The sequence below is a fragment of the Vicugna pacos genome, chromosome 5 (assembly GCF_048564905.1).
Source record: "Vicugna pacos chromosome 5, VicPac4, whole genome shotgun sequence".
Lineage (NCBI taxonomy): Eukaryota > Metazoa > Chordata > Mammalia > Artiodactyla > Camelidae > Vicugna > Vicugna pacos.
Window position 1 is genome coordinate 49,905,132 of NC_132991.1, and position 17,498 is coordinate 49,922,629.

The 17,498-nt window shown below is 36.6% G+C and overlaps 1 protein-coding gene across 4 annotated transcripts in view; it reads right to left on the reverse strand.

Annotated features, from left to right (window-relative positions):
• TTN (titin) overlaps positions 1-17,498 on the reverse strand; it is a 264,646-nt gene that overhangs the window by 139,648 nt on the left and 107,500 nt on the right. For 2 of the 4 annotated variants that reach the window (XM_072961227.1, XM_072961226.1), the window contains 29 exons: positions 17,414-17,494; positions 16,311-16,394; positions 15,831-15,914; positions 13,745-13,828; positions 13,441-13,521; positions 13,215-13,295; positions 12,963-13,046; positions 12,611-12,712; positions 12,079-12,195; positions 10,155-10,238; positions 9,897-9,965; positions 9,402-9,485; positions 9,159-9,242; positions 8,789-8,872; positions 8,482-8,565; positions 7,667-7,747; positions 7,186-7,374; positions 6,154-6,231; positions 5,872-5,946; positions 5,575-5,670; positions 4,691-4,768; positions 4,360-4,521; positions 4,071-4,154; positions 3,817-3,894; positions 3,234-3,317; positions 2,875-2,958; positions 2,584-2,667; positions 2,049-2,375; positions 443-517 (listed from right to left, as the gene is read on the reverse strand). The exons of the other annotated variants lie outside the window; for them this stretch is intronic. In XM_072961227.1, coding sequence (XP_072817328.1) covers positions 443-517; positions 2,049-2,375; positions 2,584-2,667; positions 2,875-2,958; positions 3,234-3,317; positions 3,817-3,894; positions 4,071-4,154; positions 4,360-4,521; positions 4,691-4,768; positions 5,575-5,670; positions 5,872-5,946; positions 6,154-6,231; positions 7,186-7,374; positions 7,667-7,747; positions 8,482-8,565; positions 8,789-8,872; positions 9,159-9,242; positions 9,402-9,485; positions 9,897-9,965; positions 10,155-10,238; positions 12,079-12,195; positions 12,611-12,712; positions 12,963-13,046; positions 13,215-13,295; positions 13,441-13,521; positions 13,745-13,828; positions 15,831-15,914; positions 16,311-16,394; positions 17,414-17,494 — 2,862 coding nt within the window. The remainder of the gene's footprint in view (positions 1-442; positions 518-2,048; positions 2,376-2,583; positions 2,668-2,874; positions 2,959-3,233; positions 3,318-3,816; positions 3,895-4,070; positions 4,155-4,359; positions 4,522-4,690; positions 4,769-5,574; positions 5,671-5,871; positions 5,947-6,153; positions 6,232-7,185; positions 7,375-7,666; positions 7,748-8,481; positions 8,566-8,788; positions 8,873-9,158; positions 9,243-9,401; positions 9,486-9,896; positions 9,966-10,154; positions 10,239-12,078; positions 12,196-12,610; positions 12,713-12,962; positions 13,047-13,214; positions 13,296-13,440; positions 13,522-13,744; positions 13,829-15,830; positions 15,915-16,310; positions 16,395-17,413; positions 17,495-17,498) is intronic. 4 annotated transcript variants of the gene reach the window in all.

Genomic DNA, 17,498 nt, shown 5'->3' on the forward strand with positions numbered 1-17,498 from the left:
ATACACAGAGAAATCAACAAAAAATACACAAAGTGGAAAACCGGATATAGCACACACACGGGTGAGCAGAGTCCCAGTGACAACTGGACACGACAGACTATACAATGCCAGCGTTTTATGTTGAACATCCTGAGCGGCTGGCATCACAGTTCAGTACTGGGGCAGCAAACACATCCCTGCTGGGAGTGATGTACCTTTGGCAGGAGGAGCCACTGCTTTCTTAAGAGCTGGAGGAGGCACCTTCTTTTCTGGTTCAGGTTTCTTAGGCACCACAGGCACTTAAAAGATATTATTTTATTTCATAAGTTCAGTTTCACAGACACAGAGACAATAGACACCACAAAAATGTAAGTTACGTTAACAAGTACTGAGATGGGACATTCTGGCTTTTACAGGTGAAGAAAGAAATGGCAGTGTCTAGTTTGCCTGGGAACAGCAGTACCTGCGGCAGGAGGAGCCTCCTCTTTCTTGGGAACGATCACTTTCTTCTCTGGCAGTTTCTTCTTAACTTCAGGCACTTTAAAGACATCATTTTATGACAAGAATTCATTGTGAGGGATATAAGAGAGAGAACACAAGAAGTCCACACACAGAAAGACCAACATGCAACAGTTGCTCAGGATAGGGACGTGATGTAAGTCGAGAGCCCAAATGTGATGATATAATTAGGTTTTGTGGAGTAAGGGGTCAGCAACCTATTCAAATACTAGAGGAGAGATGCTGTCATTTCATCCATTAAAATGTCACCAGTAATTTACTAAGTCATTATCTATAAAATATTTCTGGTTCTCGAAATCCAATAAAGGATCAGCTTTACCATTTCATTGATTATAAGACTATTTAACCTGGTGGAGAGGTCATGCTTATTTTAAGCAGTAATGCCATCAACTTTTGCAGAAAATATTATTGTGCTTTAAGGCATAAATATATGTCCTGGACTACGAGCTGGTTGACTGTAATAAATCTGTATACTATTCATTCAGTGATAGAATACTTTCACATACCTTACTTTATTTTATCCTCCCAATAATATCTGAGCCACTAGGACTGATATTAGTATCCCCAATTTACAGGAGAAGAACTTTAGGCTCAGATCCGTTAAAGGACCTGCTCAGGGTAACACAGCAAGATACAAAGCCAAGACTAAAAACAAAACCTGCTGAGCTACCACTTACATGTATTTATCAGAAGATATAAGGTATTACTCGGTGTTTTGATAAATACATTAATCTTTCTTTTATATTTTCATCCTGATTTTATAAAGGCACTAAACATAAATGGTTGAAGGACAGACATTTAGGAAGACTTATTCATTATATTTTTCAGGTATCTTTTTTGTGTAGATAATTAAGCCTTGAAAAATATCTATATGAAAATTATGATGCTTAATAAAATTATAGGGAATTGCATAGAAATTTTGTGGCAGCTTTGGGACAACACTTCCTTTCATCTTCGGTTTTGAATACTGCTTTCATCCAATGAAAAGCGGGTATCAGTGTTCCAGAACATTTTTAAAAGTAAACAGTGACTGTCTAGTTTATAAATATAAATTTTCCTAAAACTCAGTTCTATCATAATCTTTCTGGTGAACATATGGATGAAGAATGTGTATTAACTTTGGGGAGTTGTACCTTTGGGTGGTGGAGGTTCCACTTTTTTAGGAGCTGGAACAGGGACTTTCTTCTCTGGTACAGGTTTCTTTGGTACTTCAGGCACTTAAAATTAAACACTCATTTAAGGACATTAAAAATCACATGTACAGTATTATATATAAAACAAAAAGACACATGAGAATAAGACAACAAACAACTAGATAACACTTCACATCATGAAATCTGAAAAGACATTCAGATAATTTACAATAGACAGACACATAAGACAAGACACAAAATATTAAGAGCACACATGCTTTGGATGTTTTCTAAGGTTTAGATGGTAGAAAACATAAAGAGTAAAGCATCATAGATAAAATTAGAGATGAATAAAGAAACAGGAAGGCAGAATTCAACACAACAGAGGCCTGAAGACTCCAAGAAGAGCTGCCATACCTCGTGCAGGTACTGGCACCTTAGGTTTAATTTCTGGAAGAACTTCTTCTTTAGGTACAAATTCTTCTTCCTCAGGAGGAATTTCTTCTTCTTCAGGAGGAACTTCTTCCTCCTCTGGTGGAAATTCCTCTTCCTCAGGGGGAACTTCCTCTTCCTCAGGTAGAATTTCCTCTTCCTCAGGGGGAACTTCCTCTTCCTCAGGGAGAACTTCCTCTTCCTCAGGGAGAACTTCCTCTTCAAGAACAATTTCTTCTTCAAATGTAACTTCCTCCTTCCGAAGCAGAGCTACAGGAACAGGAACTGGAACTGGCTCGCGTTTCTTCGGCACTTTAAAGATATTCGTTCAATTGTACAAGCATCACTTTTATGTACCATATTGATAACAATGGGACAACATGAAAAGCAAATATTCTGTGATCGTAAAGCATCAATTGTCACCATAGTCAATGTCATCAAGCATTAATTATAATTAGTGAGGCTGTATGATACCAGTTAGTGGTCCTTCCTGCCTTGGTTCTGTTAGAGATTAATGTACCTTTGGGTGGTGGAGCTTCCACTTTTTTCGGAACAGGTGTTGGCTTCTTTTCTTCTGGGATGATCTTCTTGGGCACCTCTGGCACTTTAAAGATATTATTTGTCTTTAAGAATGTGTTATTTTATATGTCTTAGAGCAACAGACACATAAAAGGATCACAAAACACCTGACTTTTATATTTATTACAAGATAGACAATTGTTTATAACATGTAATGTTATGAGGAAATTTGTACATAAATATAAGAACTGTAATTTTTTTCCCACAGACATTAAATGATGAAGTGATGTACCTTTTGCAGGTGGAGCCTCTACTTTCTTAGGAGCAGGAACCGGCACCTTCTTCTCAGGCACAGGCTTCTTGGGGACTTCTGGCACTTTAAAGAAATGACATAGAGAAAAATGTTATACAACATAAAATTTTGAGTCCAAGTATGGTCTCAAAAATATTAAGACAAGGTCATAAGAATATGACCAAGTTATTTCAAGAAGAATTTTACTTTTAAAATAAAATACTTTCTCTTCCATAAAGGAATAGTAACAAGTCACATTCCCAAAGAGCATAGAATTTAATTTAATTTAACCATTTAGTTTTTCACTCATATACAAACTTGAAATTTAAAAACCATTATGACATTGCAAGTTCAGGTACCTTTGGCAGGTGGAGCTTCCACCTTTTTAGGAACTGGAACTGGCACTTTCTCCTCTGGTACAGGTTTCTTGGGCACCTCAGGAACTTTAAAGATATCAGATAGGGTTAGTGTCACATTTTTTTACTCATAGATAAGAATTCTGCCATTTAGACCTTACTGAAGTATCACAGATACCCTAACAATTTCACTTTAAGGTGGAAAATAACAGTTATAATATCCACAACACAAAGGTCAGGAAATGCACAAAAATTAAGATAAAAAACACTGAAAAAACATAGACTGATAATAAAGACAACACATGATGTGTAGGAAATGGCGATTTTGTCCATTTTGGTATTATCCTAAGAATTTATTTTATTTTAAGAACTTTCCACTAAACAGGAGCCCAGCCTGAAACACCGGTATGCTTTGATGGTAAAATTCAGAGACGAATACACAGTAAACTGCTCCGGCAACCAGCAGGGTGGTTGTGGCATTAATGTTGTTAATCTTGTCATGGGGAAAGAACTGATACGGCTCACCAAGTTACACTATGTGGGTAAATTATTACATTATTCCACTGATGGATATAAAGAGATGTACCTTTAGCTGGTGGAGCCTTCTCTTTTTTAGGAATGGGCACAGGAACTTTCTCCTCTGGCTTCTTAGGAATCTCAGGCACTTTAAAGATATTGTTTATCAGTAAGCTCCTACTAACAGTACCAACACATCCACATAAAAGACAGTTAACATTTCTAACAACAGATAGTAACACACACAAGGGTTTGAAGTCAGAAGACAGCTATTGACAGGTAGATTAAGTCTGTTATATGCTCATGATCTCAATGGTGGTGTACCTTTTGCTGGGGGGGCTTCCTTCTTTTTGGGAACAGGAACAGGCTTCTTCTCTTCTGGAACAGGTTTCTTGGGTACCTCAGGCACTTTAAAGATATCATTAAAATTTTTGGAAATTGTTGCAGAAAAGACAGAAAATGTGAAAAGCAACTGCAGAAATCATACTTCAGCATCTAAAATTGTCTGTTTCTAAAATTAGCAGAATTGGTCATTGGTGCTAAAAAGACCCCAGAATCTGACCAAATTGGACACCCAGACTCCAACGATCCCTCTGTGGGAGATATAAACTACCTTTGACTGGTATCACTGGTACCACTTCTTCTTCAGTTACGATTTCCTCTTCCTCGTGAAGGTACTCTTCTTCTTCTTCAAAATATTCCTCTACTTGGGTGACAACTTCTTCTTCAAAGGCAATCTCTTCTGGTTCTTCTTCTCTTGTAGGTACTTCTGGCACTTTAAAGATATTATCTTTGGTTTGGACATTTTCCAGTTACTCAACAAAATTAAGACATGTTAGGAACATAGCCATTTGTTACAGAAGAAGAACTTTGCACATAGAACTGAACATGAATTTCATACCAAAGAAGACAAACAACACATTAAAAAGAGTGGTATTAGGTACCTTTAACAGGTGCTGCTACTTCTTTTTTAGGAACAGGTACTTTTTCTTCTGTGACAACCCTCTTAGGCTTCATGGGCACTTGAAATATTAAGTATAAGGACATTTTATTGTCAGAAACAGGCTATCCAGCCAATGCTTGCTCTGTTGTACTTGAAGGAGATAGACTAATTTTGCAAGTGCCTCTCGTGATATTTATGCAATGGTCAATCAGAATAATTTTGCAACTGCCTCTCATGTGATAGATATGTGATTGTTCATCTATAAGAAACTTCATATTCTGAACCCCATTAGCATAAAAACATACAGAAATACTCAAGGAAGTCTGAGGCAGCAGAACCCAAGTGTGAAATGATGTTTAGTGTTAGGTATCTCCACTTGTAGAAAACATCCTTTACTGAAAAGCTAAATTTATTTCTGGATAAGTATACTTTCTGAAATTGCAGAGAAGTTACTTAATACCCAGTAAAAAGCAGAGAAACATGGCTAGACACTGAGTTGACTCTTTTTTCAATCTTCAAAATGACTTTAGGATCAATAAACAGATACTGAACTACAGTGAATATAGTTATGTCACTACACCAATTTAGATAAGTCAGGAATGTGCCAAATGGTCACTGATTTTAAATCCAAACATTCTATTTTATGTGTATTGCAGCCATGTGTTAGGACATAGCCATTGTATGATAAGCTGTGAATATATTTTGAAATCACTTTTCCTTTTCAGGTAACATTATCTTTTTATCCTGTATTTACATATTTTTACATCTAATATCCTCCTAATGATTAATTTAAAAGACACAAAACAACAACAAAAAGCAAAACATAGCTAATTTAATTTCAAAAGAGACATTATAAAAAACCACAGTGGAGGAAGGAAATTATACCTTTAGTAGCTGGTTCAGTAGTCACCTGCTCTTTTTCACGTTTGGTAATTGAAATGTGTATTTTTTCCTCGACAACTTTCTTTGCTTCTTCAGGTGCTTTAAAGATATTATTGAAGACCATTAAAACCAACCACATGAATACCAAGTAAATAAAAATACATGAAACACTGTGAAAGGCAAGAAACAGGACCAAACAATACATTCAGTGAAAACAAAGAACATGAGACAAGGTAGTAAGATATGCTACAGAACGTAAGTAACAAAGATGTTTTTGGTAGTTATTATGCTGCCATGTACCTTTGGGAGGTAGAGGTTTGAGTTTCTTAGGAATGAGCACTGGTACTTTTTCTTCAGGGACAGCTTTCTTCGGCACTTTAAAATATCAATATGAACAGATTTAAAAACCCGAACCAGATTTCTTAAGAGTAGTAAGAACAAAAAATTAAGAAATACGATGTACAACATAACATCCCCAAACACACACGTGAATGGTACCCGGCCACATCAACATGGATTTGGAGCATGACAGACATGTAGGAACCACAGGTCTTGTAACTGATAATGTTTTTCTCACTCTACCTTTAGCTGGTGGGGCCTTTGGTTTGGTGGGAACTGGTTCTTCTGGGACAGGCTTTACTGGGATGGGCTTCTCAGGTTCTTTAAAAATACATACAGGGTATTTAATGTTAGACTTTAGAACATAAGTTTAAAAATGGTATTTCTTCAATGGACTCAAAGAATTAAAATAATACATCTTATCTACAGGGTATAGCCATTGCCTCTAGAGGTGAATGAGAATCAGAGGTCCAAGTAGAAGAAGGTCTAAAAGACAAACTTACTGTTGCTGTTTCTGCCTTTCTGTTTACTTTAATTAGGTAATTATGACTCTCTTATATACTGAGTTATCATTTCAGGTAGACAAAATCATGGTTAAAACTCCTCTCCACATAATACTGAGTTTTAATTCTATCTGTAAAACTACACAGAAAATTCTCAAAATTCAGCTACAAAACATCAGAAATTGAATAAGCAAAAGAATATTGATGCATTTCAAAATTCCAATAGAAACTTATTCTTTGAGTAAAATAAATCAATTTTTGGAAGCGACTTATATACCTATAAATATGATCTTCATTAGATAAAACAGAAATGCTTGTGTTAGCCTTCTTCCCTCTCTTTGCTTTTGAACCAATCTTTGTCAAGTTTTGATGATGAGAACCCCAAGGGTAGTGTATTTTCTCAACAGTCTATCATGCTTGATAGTAACAAGCTTCAGAATGAGAGATGTTCAGAAATTTTAACTCTTGTATTTGAATGATCACAACCAGAAGATAAACTCCTAACCTTTTTGGGAAACTTAGTGACATTTGCTCTTTTATGTATGAACAAAAATGAGAGGGAAAATGGATTATTCCCAGAACCAAAGTCTAACTGTAACCTTAAGATTTATAGAGATTTTTTTCCTAGAAGTTATTCCAGAAAAAAAATTCTAAATTCACCCAGCAAAACAAAGTTCTTTACAAATTTTGGGGGGCATTAGAAAATTTTCTCCTGTTCTAATGAAATGGGCATGTATTTGATGTAGCTTCAGGTTTGCAGTTTTGCTCGTACCTGTGATGTACTCTTCATAATGTTCGACTTCACGTTCCTCATACTCTTCATACTGCTCGTACTCTTCTGTTGGTTCGTACTCCTCAAATTCTTTATACTCATATTCTTCATAGTCTTCATATTCCTCTTCCCGTTGTACTTCTTCTTCTCGAGCATAAGACCATTCTTTCTCTTCTGTTACAGTTACTTCTGGAATAATATTGACAACAGCAGCATTTTACTTGACGCCCATTTAGGGATGACCGTGACAATGTGCTGTGATGTCATTCCTTGGTGATGGTCTCATGCACTGGTTATGGGAGACCCTGAATGCCCTTTGCTGGTCAAGGGATTACAGAGTGTACATTGCTATTTATGATTTCCAATGTTAGATTCCGGGCCTTTAGTCAACAATAAGGACAGGAGTCAAATTAGGAACTAGCAGGCAGAGAGCCGAGTAGTTTCATGCTTCATTTTATTATTTAGTCAAAGCACAATGTACCTTTAGCAACATGAGGCTCTCTTTTTGGAACTTCAATGGATACCTTTTCTTCTTTAACAGCTCTTTTCCTGAGTTCAGTCACTTTAAAGAGAGTAATTGTGAAAAGTGAATTGCAAGATTTGGAATAATATGTGTTAAGAGAAATGGTGTACATACAATCCAAGGACAGAGATGACCGTCACTGTGCTCGTCATTTACATTTTCATTTAAGTGGCGAGAAAAACCAACAGGCTGGGAAATAAACATGGTCTAATATACATACAAATACTTTTTCTAGGCTACTTAATACTTAGAAGACATTGAATAACTTTAAGAAGATCAAGTAGTATTTATAAGAGAATTAAAAAAGACAACTAGACAGCATAAACAATGACAATCAAACAAACATGAGACAGAAACTTCTGCTACAATAATAGTTTCTTCACTTTAATTCTAAAGTATTTTCATAAGCTCTACTAGCACAAGGTAGAAAACTGAGGATTTAAAAAATTTTTAATTTAGTCAAAGATTGCCACACAAAACAAGCACTTCGGTCAAGGAGTTTAGCATATAGACAAACAGAGATACATTAAAGACAAGTACATTTTAAGGGAAAGTATCTACACATGTTTGGTGGAGCTGTACTTTGTTTTCTGAGAAGAGAGAGAATATTTTCTGGTATCAGAAATGTTTAGTTTTGAGGTGATAGGGAATAGTATATGTGCATTATATACTTTGTAATATGTATTTAACTTACTTTCCCTAAGGATCCCATTTTCTTTTGATTAGTTTCAATACCTACAAGCTTATTTAGATTCTAGGAGAAGTTGTTATACCTCTGGCTGGTGGTTCCTCCTCTTTTTTAGGTTTGAGTTTTGGAACTTTTTCTTCTGGAACAGCTCTCTTGGGTTCCTCGGGCACTTTAAAGACAGATTTCACTTTAAAGAATTGTTTTCCTCATTCAAACCACAAAAAGATAGCTGTGTAATAGTAACTCAGACATTAAAGACTTGACATTTTCATAATTTCAAACATAAAACAACAACTGTAACAATAACAACAAAACCCAACACCCGCAACTAGTGTATTTGGTAAAGGGACTCGGGTAAGTACAATATTCTGTGTGCTGAAGGCCCCATGTACCTCTTGGTCTTGGAGGCTCCACTTCTTTAGTGACAGCAACATGAACTTTTTCTTCCTGGGTAATTTGCATGTGCCTCTCACTCACTTGAAAGATAATTTTAGGATTAGGGAGTTACAGTACTTCAAGTGGAATTTAAAAAAAAATCTATTAACCAGAAAGTACTGTGATTTTAGAACATAATTTTACAAGGTACACACAAAGGAACTTCACAACAGGTAAGTAATATTCCACCACAGACAAGGCAATAATACATCACTGCCACCAACACAGACCAATAACCTCCAGGTAAAAGGTGCAACCCAAGGACAGCAGTGGGAGAACCGAGGACAAGACATGTTTCTAGTTGCTGAGCTGCGGGATCTCGTTTACCTTTGGTGGGAGGAGGTTCTTCTATCTTAGCCACTTTGGGAGGAGCCTTTTTCTCAGGAACTGGTTTCTTTGGCTCTTCTGGCACTTAAAAGACATTGGGCAACACAGTCAAGCACATGAATGTGAAAACACTCAAGACAGGCACACTCATTTTCTTCTTAATATTATAAAAAGTTGAAGAACGAATCAATTTAAGATTTAAAAAGACAAGCATTACTCAGGAATAAAGGAAAACCAATATACCTTTGGCAGGGGGCACCTTTTCCTTTTTGGGAACCACAGCAGGAATTTTCTTTTCTGGCACAATTTTCTTAGGTACTTCAGGAACTTTAGAAAGATTAGATTGAAGAATGTTAGTTTGTATTACAGAAGAAGAGACTTGGTTTAGGAGTAAAGAACTATTTTTTTTTAAGATTATTCTTTAAAAAATTTATTTATTTACTTTTTGTTTTCTGGGGAGGAGGAGGTAATTAGGTTTGTTCGTTTGTTTGTTTATTTGATGGAGGTACTGGGGATTGAACCCAGGACTTCATGCATGCTAAGCATGCACTCTACCACTGAGCTACAACCCTTCCTGCAAGAACTCATTTTTTAAACAGATTATACAAACATTTATGACTACATTCACTAAAAATGTTTACACATATGTGCTGACAAAAACAGGCGGTTTTAAAACGGAAGGCATTATTAGAGCTATTAAGACAAATGGCATCTCGTTTCTTTAAGAGAGAATTGTACCTTTAGCTGGTGGAGGCTCTTCTATTTTAGCCGGAATTTTCGGTTTGGGTACAATTTTCTTCTCAGGCACTTGAAAAGATGATAAAATACATTTGTAGAAGATATTTTTCTTTTTAATAAAAATTTAAAGACTCTTCTTATTAAACATGATATTTATCAACATTTGTGATACAGACAAGAAATTAACTACAAGAGAACATTAAGAAGGGGACAAGCCAGACACACAGAGGGCCAGAGTTAATTTCAGAATCCGGATACCTTCAACTGCTTCGGCTTCCACCCTCTCAGAAACCAAGTGCAGCTCTTCTTCTTCCACCACATATTCCTCAGGCTCTTCCATCACTTAAAGACATCAATTTTAAAGAAGATTAGCTGTAGTGACTTTCATCTTTAACTTCAGCTGTACTTCAGTAGGTCAAAGAGTCATTAAGATAGTAAAGGTTTACCATGTGCCAAATCCCTGATTGTGCTCATTTAAAATACCCAAAGGAAAAGATTTTAATCAAAGCACATGCCCTAACAAATGGAGTATGGGAGATACGTTTCAGTGATTTCATTTTTAAGTGTATTATTAAGATCACAATGCTTGTATTCACAGGAAAAACAGGATAAGTACAAGAAAGAAAAACAATTCCAGCGGCTAAGTGTACGAGAACACAGGAATTTGAAGGTAAGTTTCAAAAAATAACATAACACTTTAGATTTGAAGGCTGAGAGGCTTTCAGAAACATATACTTGAGGAATCATAAATAGGTTTACAAGAAAGAAATGACCTGTATTGCAAATGAAAAACCTACTGAAGACTTGGAAACAAGCCTTTTTTCCCAGTTTCTTGAGGGCAGGTATGGTAGGATAAGGCAAGAGTCTTCATATGATTTTTAAGCCTATGTGTATAAAGTTAATTATAGAATAGAAAGATCTAGTTACAAACACTAGAAGTAACATTAACAGGGAACCCCATCTCTTCCCTAAATCTCTTGAGCCTAATGAAAACATAAGAATATCTTAAAATGTCTCTCCTTTTAATTAGAGTCTATAGTACTAAAATGCATTTATAATGCATACTGTCAAAAAATAAAATTATATTCATGCAATGAGAACTTTCCTCATGTACATGTTATGTTTGATTTCCCAAACGTTTCTGGAAGGAATGGGGTCATCTTTGAATCCATCACATTCCTGACTTATGCCCAACATCTCGGCCTTTCCCAGGAAGCACCACAGAACTGGTAGCTTCCTCTAGGGAGTCATGTCTTGCTCTATTCTAAGCTATTCCATTAAGACCGTATGTCTGGATTTTACATGCATTTTCTTTCAAGTGGAGAAGAGGCAGAGTATCTTTTGTTAGCCAGAGACACACTCAAGGGCATCTAACTGTACAATTCTATTCATCTTTTCATTGGGAAGACAGTTAATTTGTTAAGGCACTTATTGATTTCTCTTTAAAGCAGAACTACATTAGAATTTCTTAGTGAAGTTCTTTCAGATATACAGCTTTAGTCAGAATGCCAGATTTTAGCACTAAACCTAGTGGTGTCTCAATTCACCAAAAGATTATCCCCACATGGAAATAAAGCTCATTGTTCAATCCTTAAACTACAGAGAACTAGCATTATAGGTGTGGGAACATCTGAGTAACTAGATGATCTAATTAAAGATATTATATGATTATTTTCTCCATACACAAGATATTTTAAAAACTCTGTGTTCAGTGTTTTACTCTCAGACCTGGCCTTGACTTCTGGAATATAATAAGGTAATGTAGTTTCTTACTCATTCAAAATCTATGAGTCAGGACGCATTAGTGAGTTGTGCTTTATGTTACCCATGTTTTAGACATCAGACTACCAAGGTGAAGATTCTGCCAACCCACTATATATTGAAACCAAGTCCTGTCTACCGAAGGGATAAAAGTATATGGAGACACCTGCACCATTAGTTACCCCTAAACATGAAGCCTTGTTTTCTATATAGCCAAATAAGAGGGGATGGAGAAGCAATACCCTGGGTGTGTACTCTAATTAATGCTCCTGAATCCTGTGTTTTGCTCAAAAGATACAACAATAAGGCCAGTCGATGTTCACTGAATTTGTGTCACTTTCATTAATCAGATAAAACCATCTGGGAAGGAAAATAGCTCATCAAGACTCCAGATCACCTCTGGCTTATGTGCATTGTTTACCTTCATATTCTGTAACCTCCACTTCCTCCTCCTCCTCCTCTCTTTCCTCTTCTCTATAAACTGAAACGGATATTCTTTCCTCTTCTTTTGAGTAACTCCATTCCTCCTCTGCAGATATTTTAAAAGATAAGATTTAATTTAAATTCAGCCTAAATATCCTGAAATACTGATAACAGCCATGTGTTCCCTCCAGATGGAAAATGCTCTTCTAGCTGCTTAGGGTGTGGCTCCATAGGACTTCCTCATTAGAAGAAGGAGCAGGCTGATTTCAGATAAGGGGGCACTACAGCCCAAGACTGAGAAGAACACTCAAATTAGGTCCAAGTGTGGCCACTTTCACAATTACCACGTTTTCAGCACCCCATTCACTCTCTTAAAATGATTCAGGATCAACAGAGACACAAAAGACTCAGTCTTAGAGGCTACAATAGACAGATACTGATAAAGACAACTTCTAAATTAAACGGTGTGGGAAGAAGACGCAGAGGAAACACATGCAAACTCATTTCTCCCCTCACTTCCGGTCAGATACCTTCGTGCCGCATGACTTCCACTCTTTGAGGAACTGCAACAGATAGTTTTTCCTCAGCAGCAAATCTTTTTTCTTCTATGACAGTTTTCTTAGAAACTTCAGCTTTAAGAAAGCATTAAAGTGGAAGTTTAAACATCAAGAATCTTAACAGTTCTCTCTCCCTAAAGTTGGGGGAAGATTTGCACAGTACACCACTTTCACTAGCAAAATGGGAAACAAGTACACATCACGAGTACATACACACAAAAATTCTATCTGAAGAGAGACAAAGGGTGGGTACAAGAAGACACCAGATAGGAAAAAGAATCCACTGGCTAAAAGACTTTTGTCAGAGGCTTGAGACAAATCCTACCTCGGGGAGGAGGGGCTTTCTTAACGACAGGAACTGGCACAGGAACTTTCTCCTCTGGGACAGGTTTCTTGGGCAGAGCTGGCACTTTAAAGACATTGTGCACTTTTAGAACCTCACTGTTATCTCACTGAAGCCCAACACGAAACACAGATACACACTCACAGTGCACATGTCACAAAACTAACAAAATCATCATTTGCCTTGGAACATAGTATTATAAAGGTGATTCTTGGGAAGATGGAGAGACAATACCTTTTGGTGGTGGAACTTCTTCCTCTTTCCGAGGAACAGGTCTTTTTTCTTCGGGAACTTTCTTCTTTGGTATTTCTGGCACTTAAAGGATAGTATTTGATTTAAAAATTCTCAGAAGGGCAAAGTAAATGAGTAACACAGAAATGGCAGGCCCATGAAAGAACACATGCAATTAAAGAAGCTTGAAGGGAAGACAAGGTTATTTCATGGAGATAGGACTGGGTACCTGCTGGTGGGGGAGATTCCTCTCTTTCAGTGATGATGGTTACTTTTTCTTCTGTGACAACCCTCTTCTGTACTTCAGGAACTTGAAAAGACATTAATTTTTACAGTTGACTTCGTATTTTCCAAAGTAGCTAATGGCCATTTATTTTGTAAGAAAGTAGGCAGGTGGACAGGCACTTTTGTTGAATTCTTACACCATAAAACATTCATTTGGAATTACACAAACTAAATCAACAGATAATTAAACACAAAAATGTTTTGGACTCAAGATGTAAAAATAGAGCTTCTTTACTAAGTCACTATACCTTTAGCTGGTGGAGCTTCCTTTTTCTTTGGAACAGGAACAGGAACCTTTTCTTCAGGGACAGGTTTCTTGGTCACCTCTGGGACTTAAAGTTTTGAAAATAAAATGTTAGTTCAGATATAGATCACTTTTATGAATGGACAGAGGCACATACACAAATCTTTATGTAGTTGTTATAGATTTTCTATGCATTGGCAAAATAATGCAGAAAATTAAACTATTGTGTTCTAAAGGTCACAACATGGTTAATGTCCCAAGTAATGTTACAGAGGCCTTCAGACGATTAAAAATGAGTTATATACAAGAAGGATGTGTACAGAATTCATTCTTTCTCTATGTATTAGTACACTTTTGATAAAAACAAATTAGTCAGTAATTACACGAACAATACAGCATGTGGGTATGGTATATAGAAAAATCTCCTAATGTTTTGAATTGAGAAATGGAGTCTATAATGACAATGGGTGGAATTTACCTAAGACTACCTTTGACTAAGATGTCGTTAGAACTGTTGTATATCTTTATCGTTACTATTTTTTCCCATTTATCTTCTGGGTTTTTTTTTTTTTTGGTGTAGTGTGTACAAAACTCAAGAAACACTTATGCTAGGGTAGCTCTCGCAATCTGACATCCGTGTGTCAGTGGCTTTGGGGAGTTCTGTATGCAAAATTTTGTGGATATGTATATATGTGTTTTTCTCTAAGATAATCTCCCTAGTTTTCTACAGGGTCTATGACCCAAAAAGGGTTTACAAATGGGTTTAATTTACATCTTCTAAGTGTTGATGATGGTGAGGTTTTAATTGGCAGATGTAGCTTATCAGCAGGCATTATCGGTAAAAACCGCTTCCATTTTAAATAAGATATTGACAGTTTTCATGAACCCCTGCACCTCTACACTTGTATTTGTAGTATCTTGATGTAATTATACAGATACACATTTATGCGTGTACATCATATGTTGTGCATACATGAGAGGTTTATACATACATGTTACTAAATGTATTTATTTTTATGAATAAATAAGACATGTTTCTGTGTCTCCTTAGGCGTGACCAAAAGGCTTTGGTATTAGTACTGGTTTTCATAATACAACCTTCTCATTATAATCATTATATTTTATTTTCACATTATCATTATTATTTTAATGATTAGGTAATTAGAGATTATTCTTTAAAAATCATTTGATTAAAAAAAAGACCCAGAACTCTGAAATAGCCAGGAGCCTGAGAAAGACAGAAGTCGATCTGATTCAGGAAGAAAATGAAAATATTGAGAAATCAGGCAAAGGGGAGAACAACTTAAAATGCATGATTTCAGTAAGTCTGCTTTCTCCCAAGCTGGATTATGCTGAATTTCTCTGTAACTGACCAGATATGTGTGGTTTGTAGCTGCATAACCTCCATGAAGTAGTGTCTTTTATCACAAAACCCCCAAAACCAACCAAATCCAAAAAACCATAGCAAGGATTAGCACATCTGAATCCAAATATACCTATCTAAAAGGTCCCCTGACTCACATTAGATAATTATAACATTTACGGCAAATATTGATGTTCAATTAATGTCTCAAGAAACATGGTGAAAAGTGTCAAAAACTGAGGTTTCCAACTACTCAAGAGCAGGTATTACTGACTTTTCAGAGGAGAGGCAGTTACCGGCAGCACTGTGCACGTCTTTATCTAGTTAACATTCAGTTCTGCCAAACTCTCTCTGGTATCTCATTGTAACTCAGGAAATGTTTTTTATTAAGAACAAGTCACATAGTTCAGGGGTGAAAGGGTTTTTCTTAGAAGCATCCCTGTAGAATATGAGTTTCACAAATAGTTCTTCTTTCTCGAAGAGAAGGAAGATATTAAAAATTTAAGATAGCAGTTTGATATAGTTACTTTTAAAAATAGCTTCTTTTAATGTTTGGTATCATAAATAATGTAGGCCAAGAGTACAGTTCCTGAAGCTGACAAACAAATGAAAACACCAGGGGCATGTAAAAGACACGAAATAAAAAGACAGCATAGTACAAAGACTGTATAAAACAAAGGACTGGCATGTGGGGCAAAGGGCTGCCCAGTGATCAGTTCTGGTGTACCTTTCGGGGGAACGGGAGGTTCCTTCTTGGGCACAGGAACTGGCTTTTTCTCCTCTGGCACAGGTTTCTTTGGAACTTCAGGAACTTTAAAGACACCATTGTTGAAACAATGTTGAGAACTCTAGTCTCCTTCTGAGATACTTAAGATTACATTAAAGCTTAACTCCTCAATAAGAGTGTAAGAATTTAGGAAGTAATTTAATATGCTCTACCCGTAATGAAAATCCATGCTAAGTACATCAATACCATAGAGACTACATATATTACATGAAGCCAACAAAGACCCAATCAACATGATCTGGAATCTTAAAGTGTTATTGCACTTACATAACATATTGCCACAAATTAATGAAATCAACATACACAGAATTAAATATATTACAAATGGTTTACAGGTGCTATTCCATTAACACAGATCCCATAGAAAAAGGTACAAGAAGACAGACATTGTGACTTTTTTTTTCAAAACTATGATTCTACCTTTGGCTGGTGGGGGTGCCACCTTTTTAGGAACGGGAACAGGGACCACTTCTTCTGGGACTGGTTTCTTGGGTGGCTCAGGGACTTTAAAAAAAAAAATGGGCAGTTGTTGAGAAATTGTGCATTTTGATAAGGCATATGCTGTTACGAGACTCAAAGAGTAGACATTCTGGTTTTATACCAACTGAATGCAAGAAAGTTATGTGTTACAAACAAGGATAAAAGGCAAGGGACCAGTGGCTAATTAGAAACTGCTGTGGCTGTTATTCACTTTTAACTGCAGGAACCTCCACTTTCCTCAGAACAAGTAGGAGGAGCACCCCTTCCTCAGAGGTGCCAGTGCCTGCTCCTCAGACACCAGTTTTAGAAACTTTTATAAAGCAGCTATGTTATAACAATTGCATTAGACTATCTTAAATAATTTTTGTATTCTAATCGTTTAACAATTTGACTGGGGGTGGGAGAGGTTGGTGGTGGGAGGAGAGCCCTAATTTGTTTTTGCTGCCGATTTCCAAGTTCCGACTACCCTGGTGGTGCAAATACACACATCCTGGCTACCAACCCTGACACTGCTGTTGTAGAGTTGGGAGGGGATACGCAGCAGTGCACAACTACCCAGTATTTCCACCACACAGATGCAACTGACAAACAACTTCAGAAACATAGACAGCAGTAAAATAGGAAGTAGTGAGTTTTGAGCATTTATTAACGTAGTTTTAAATATAATTTATTTAATTGTAAGTTTATATAATGTAACTTTTAATCATGGAGGTGTTAAACGCTGGTTAGCAAAATTCCTGAAAATCTAACCATCAACTCTGGTGAGCGGTACCCGCTCAGCTGGCTCCAGGACATTGCATTTCCATTTCCTAATAGCTGGTCACTAGATTGTAAGCTTTCTGAAGCGGGGTGGGGGGGCAGAGCCTCCAAGAATTCTCATTCCTCTCTCTGGGGACCCTCTTCATGGTCTCCTCATCCCCCTGTGAGGTTCTTTATATACAGTGGCTCTAGGTCTGCAGACTATGTGACTAAATCTATTAAATATTCAGATATTTACTATGGAACTTTCAAAAGATTTTAAACTTAGAATGAATCACTAATACCTTTAGGTGGAGGCTCAGTCTTTTTGGAAACAGCGACGTGAACTTTCTCTTCGGTAATGGTTTTCTTTTGTACCTCGGGGACTTT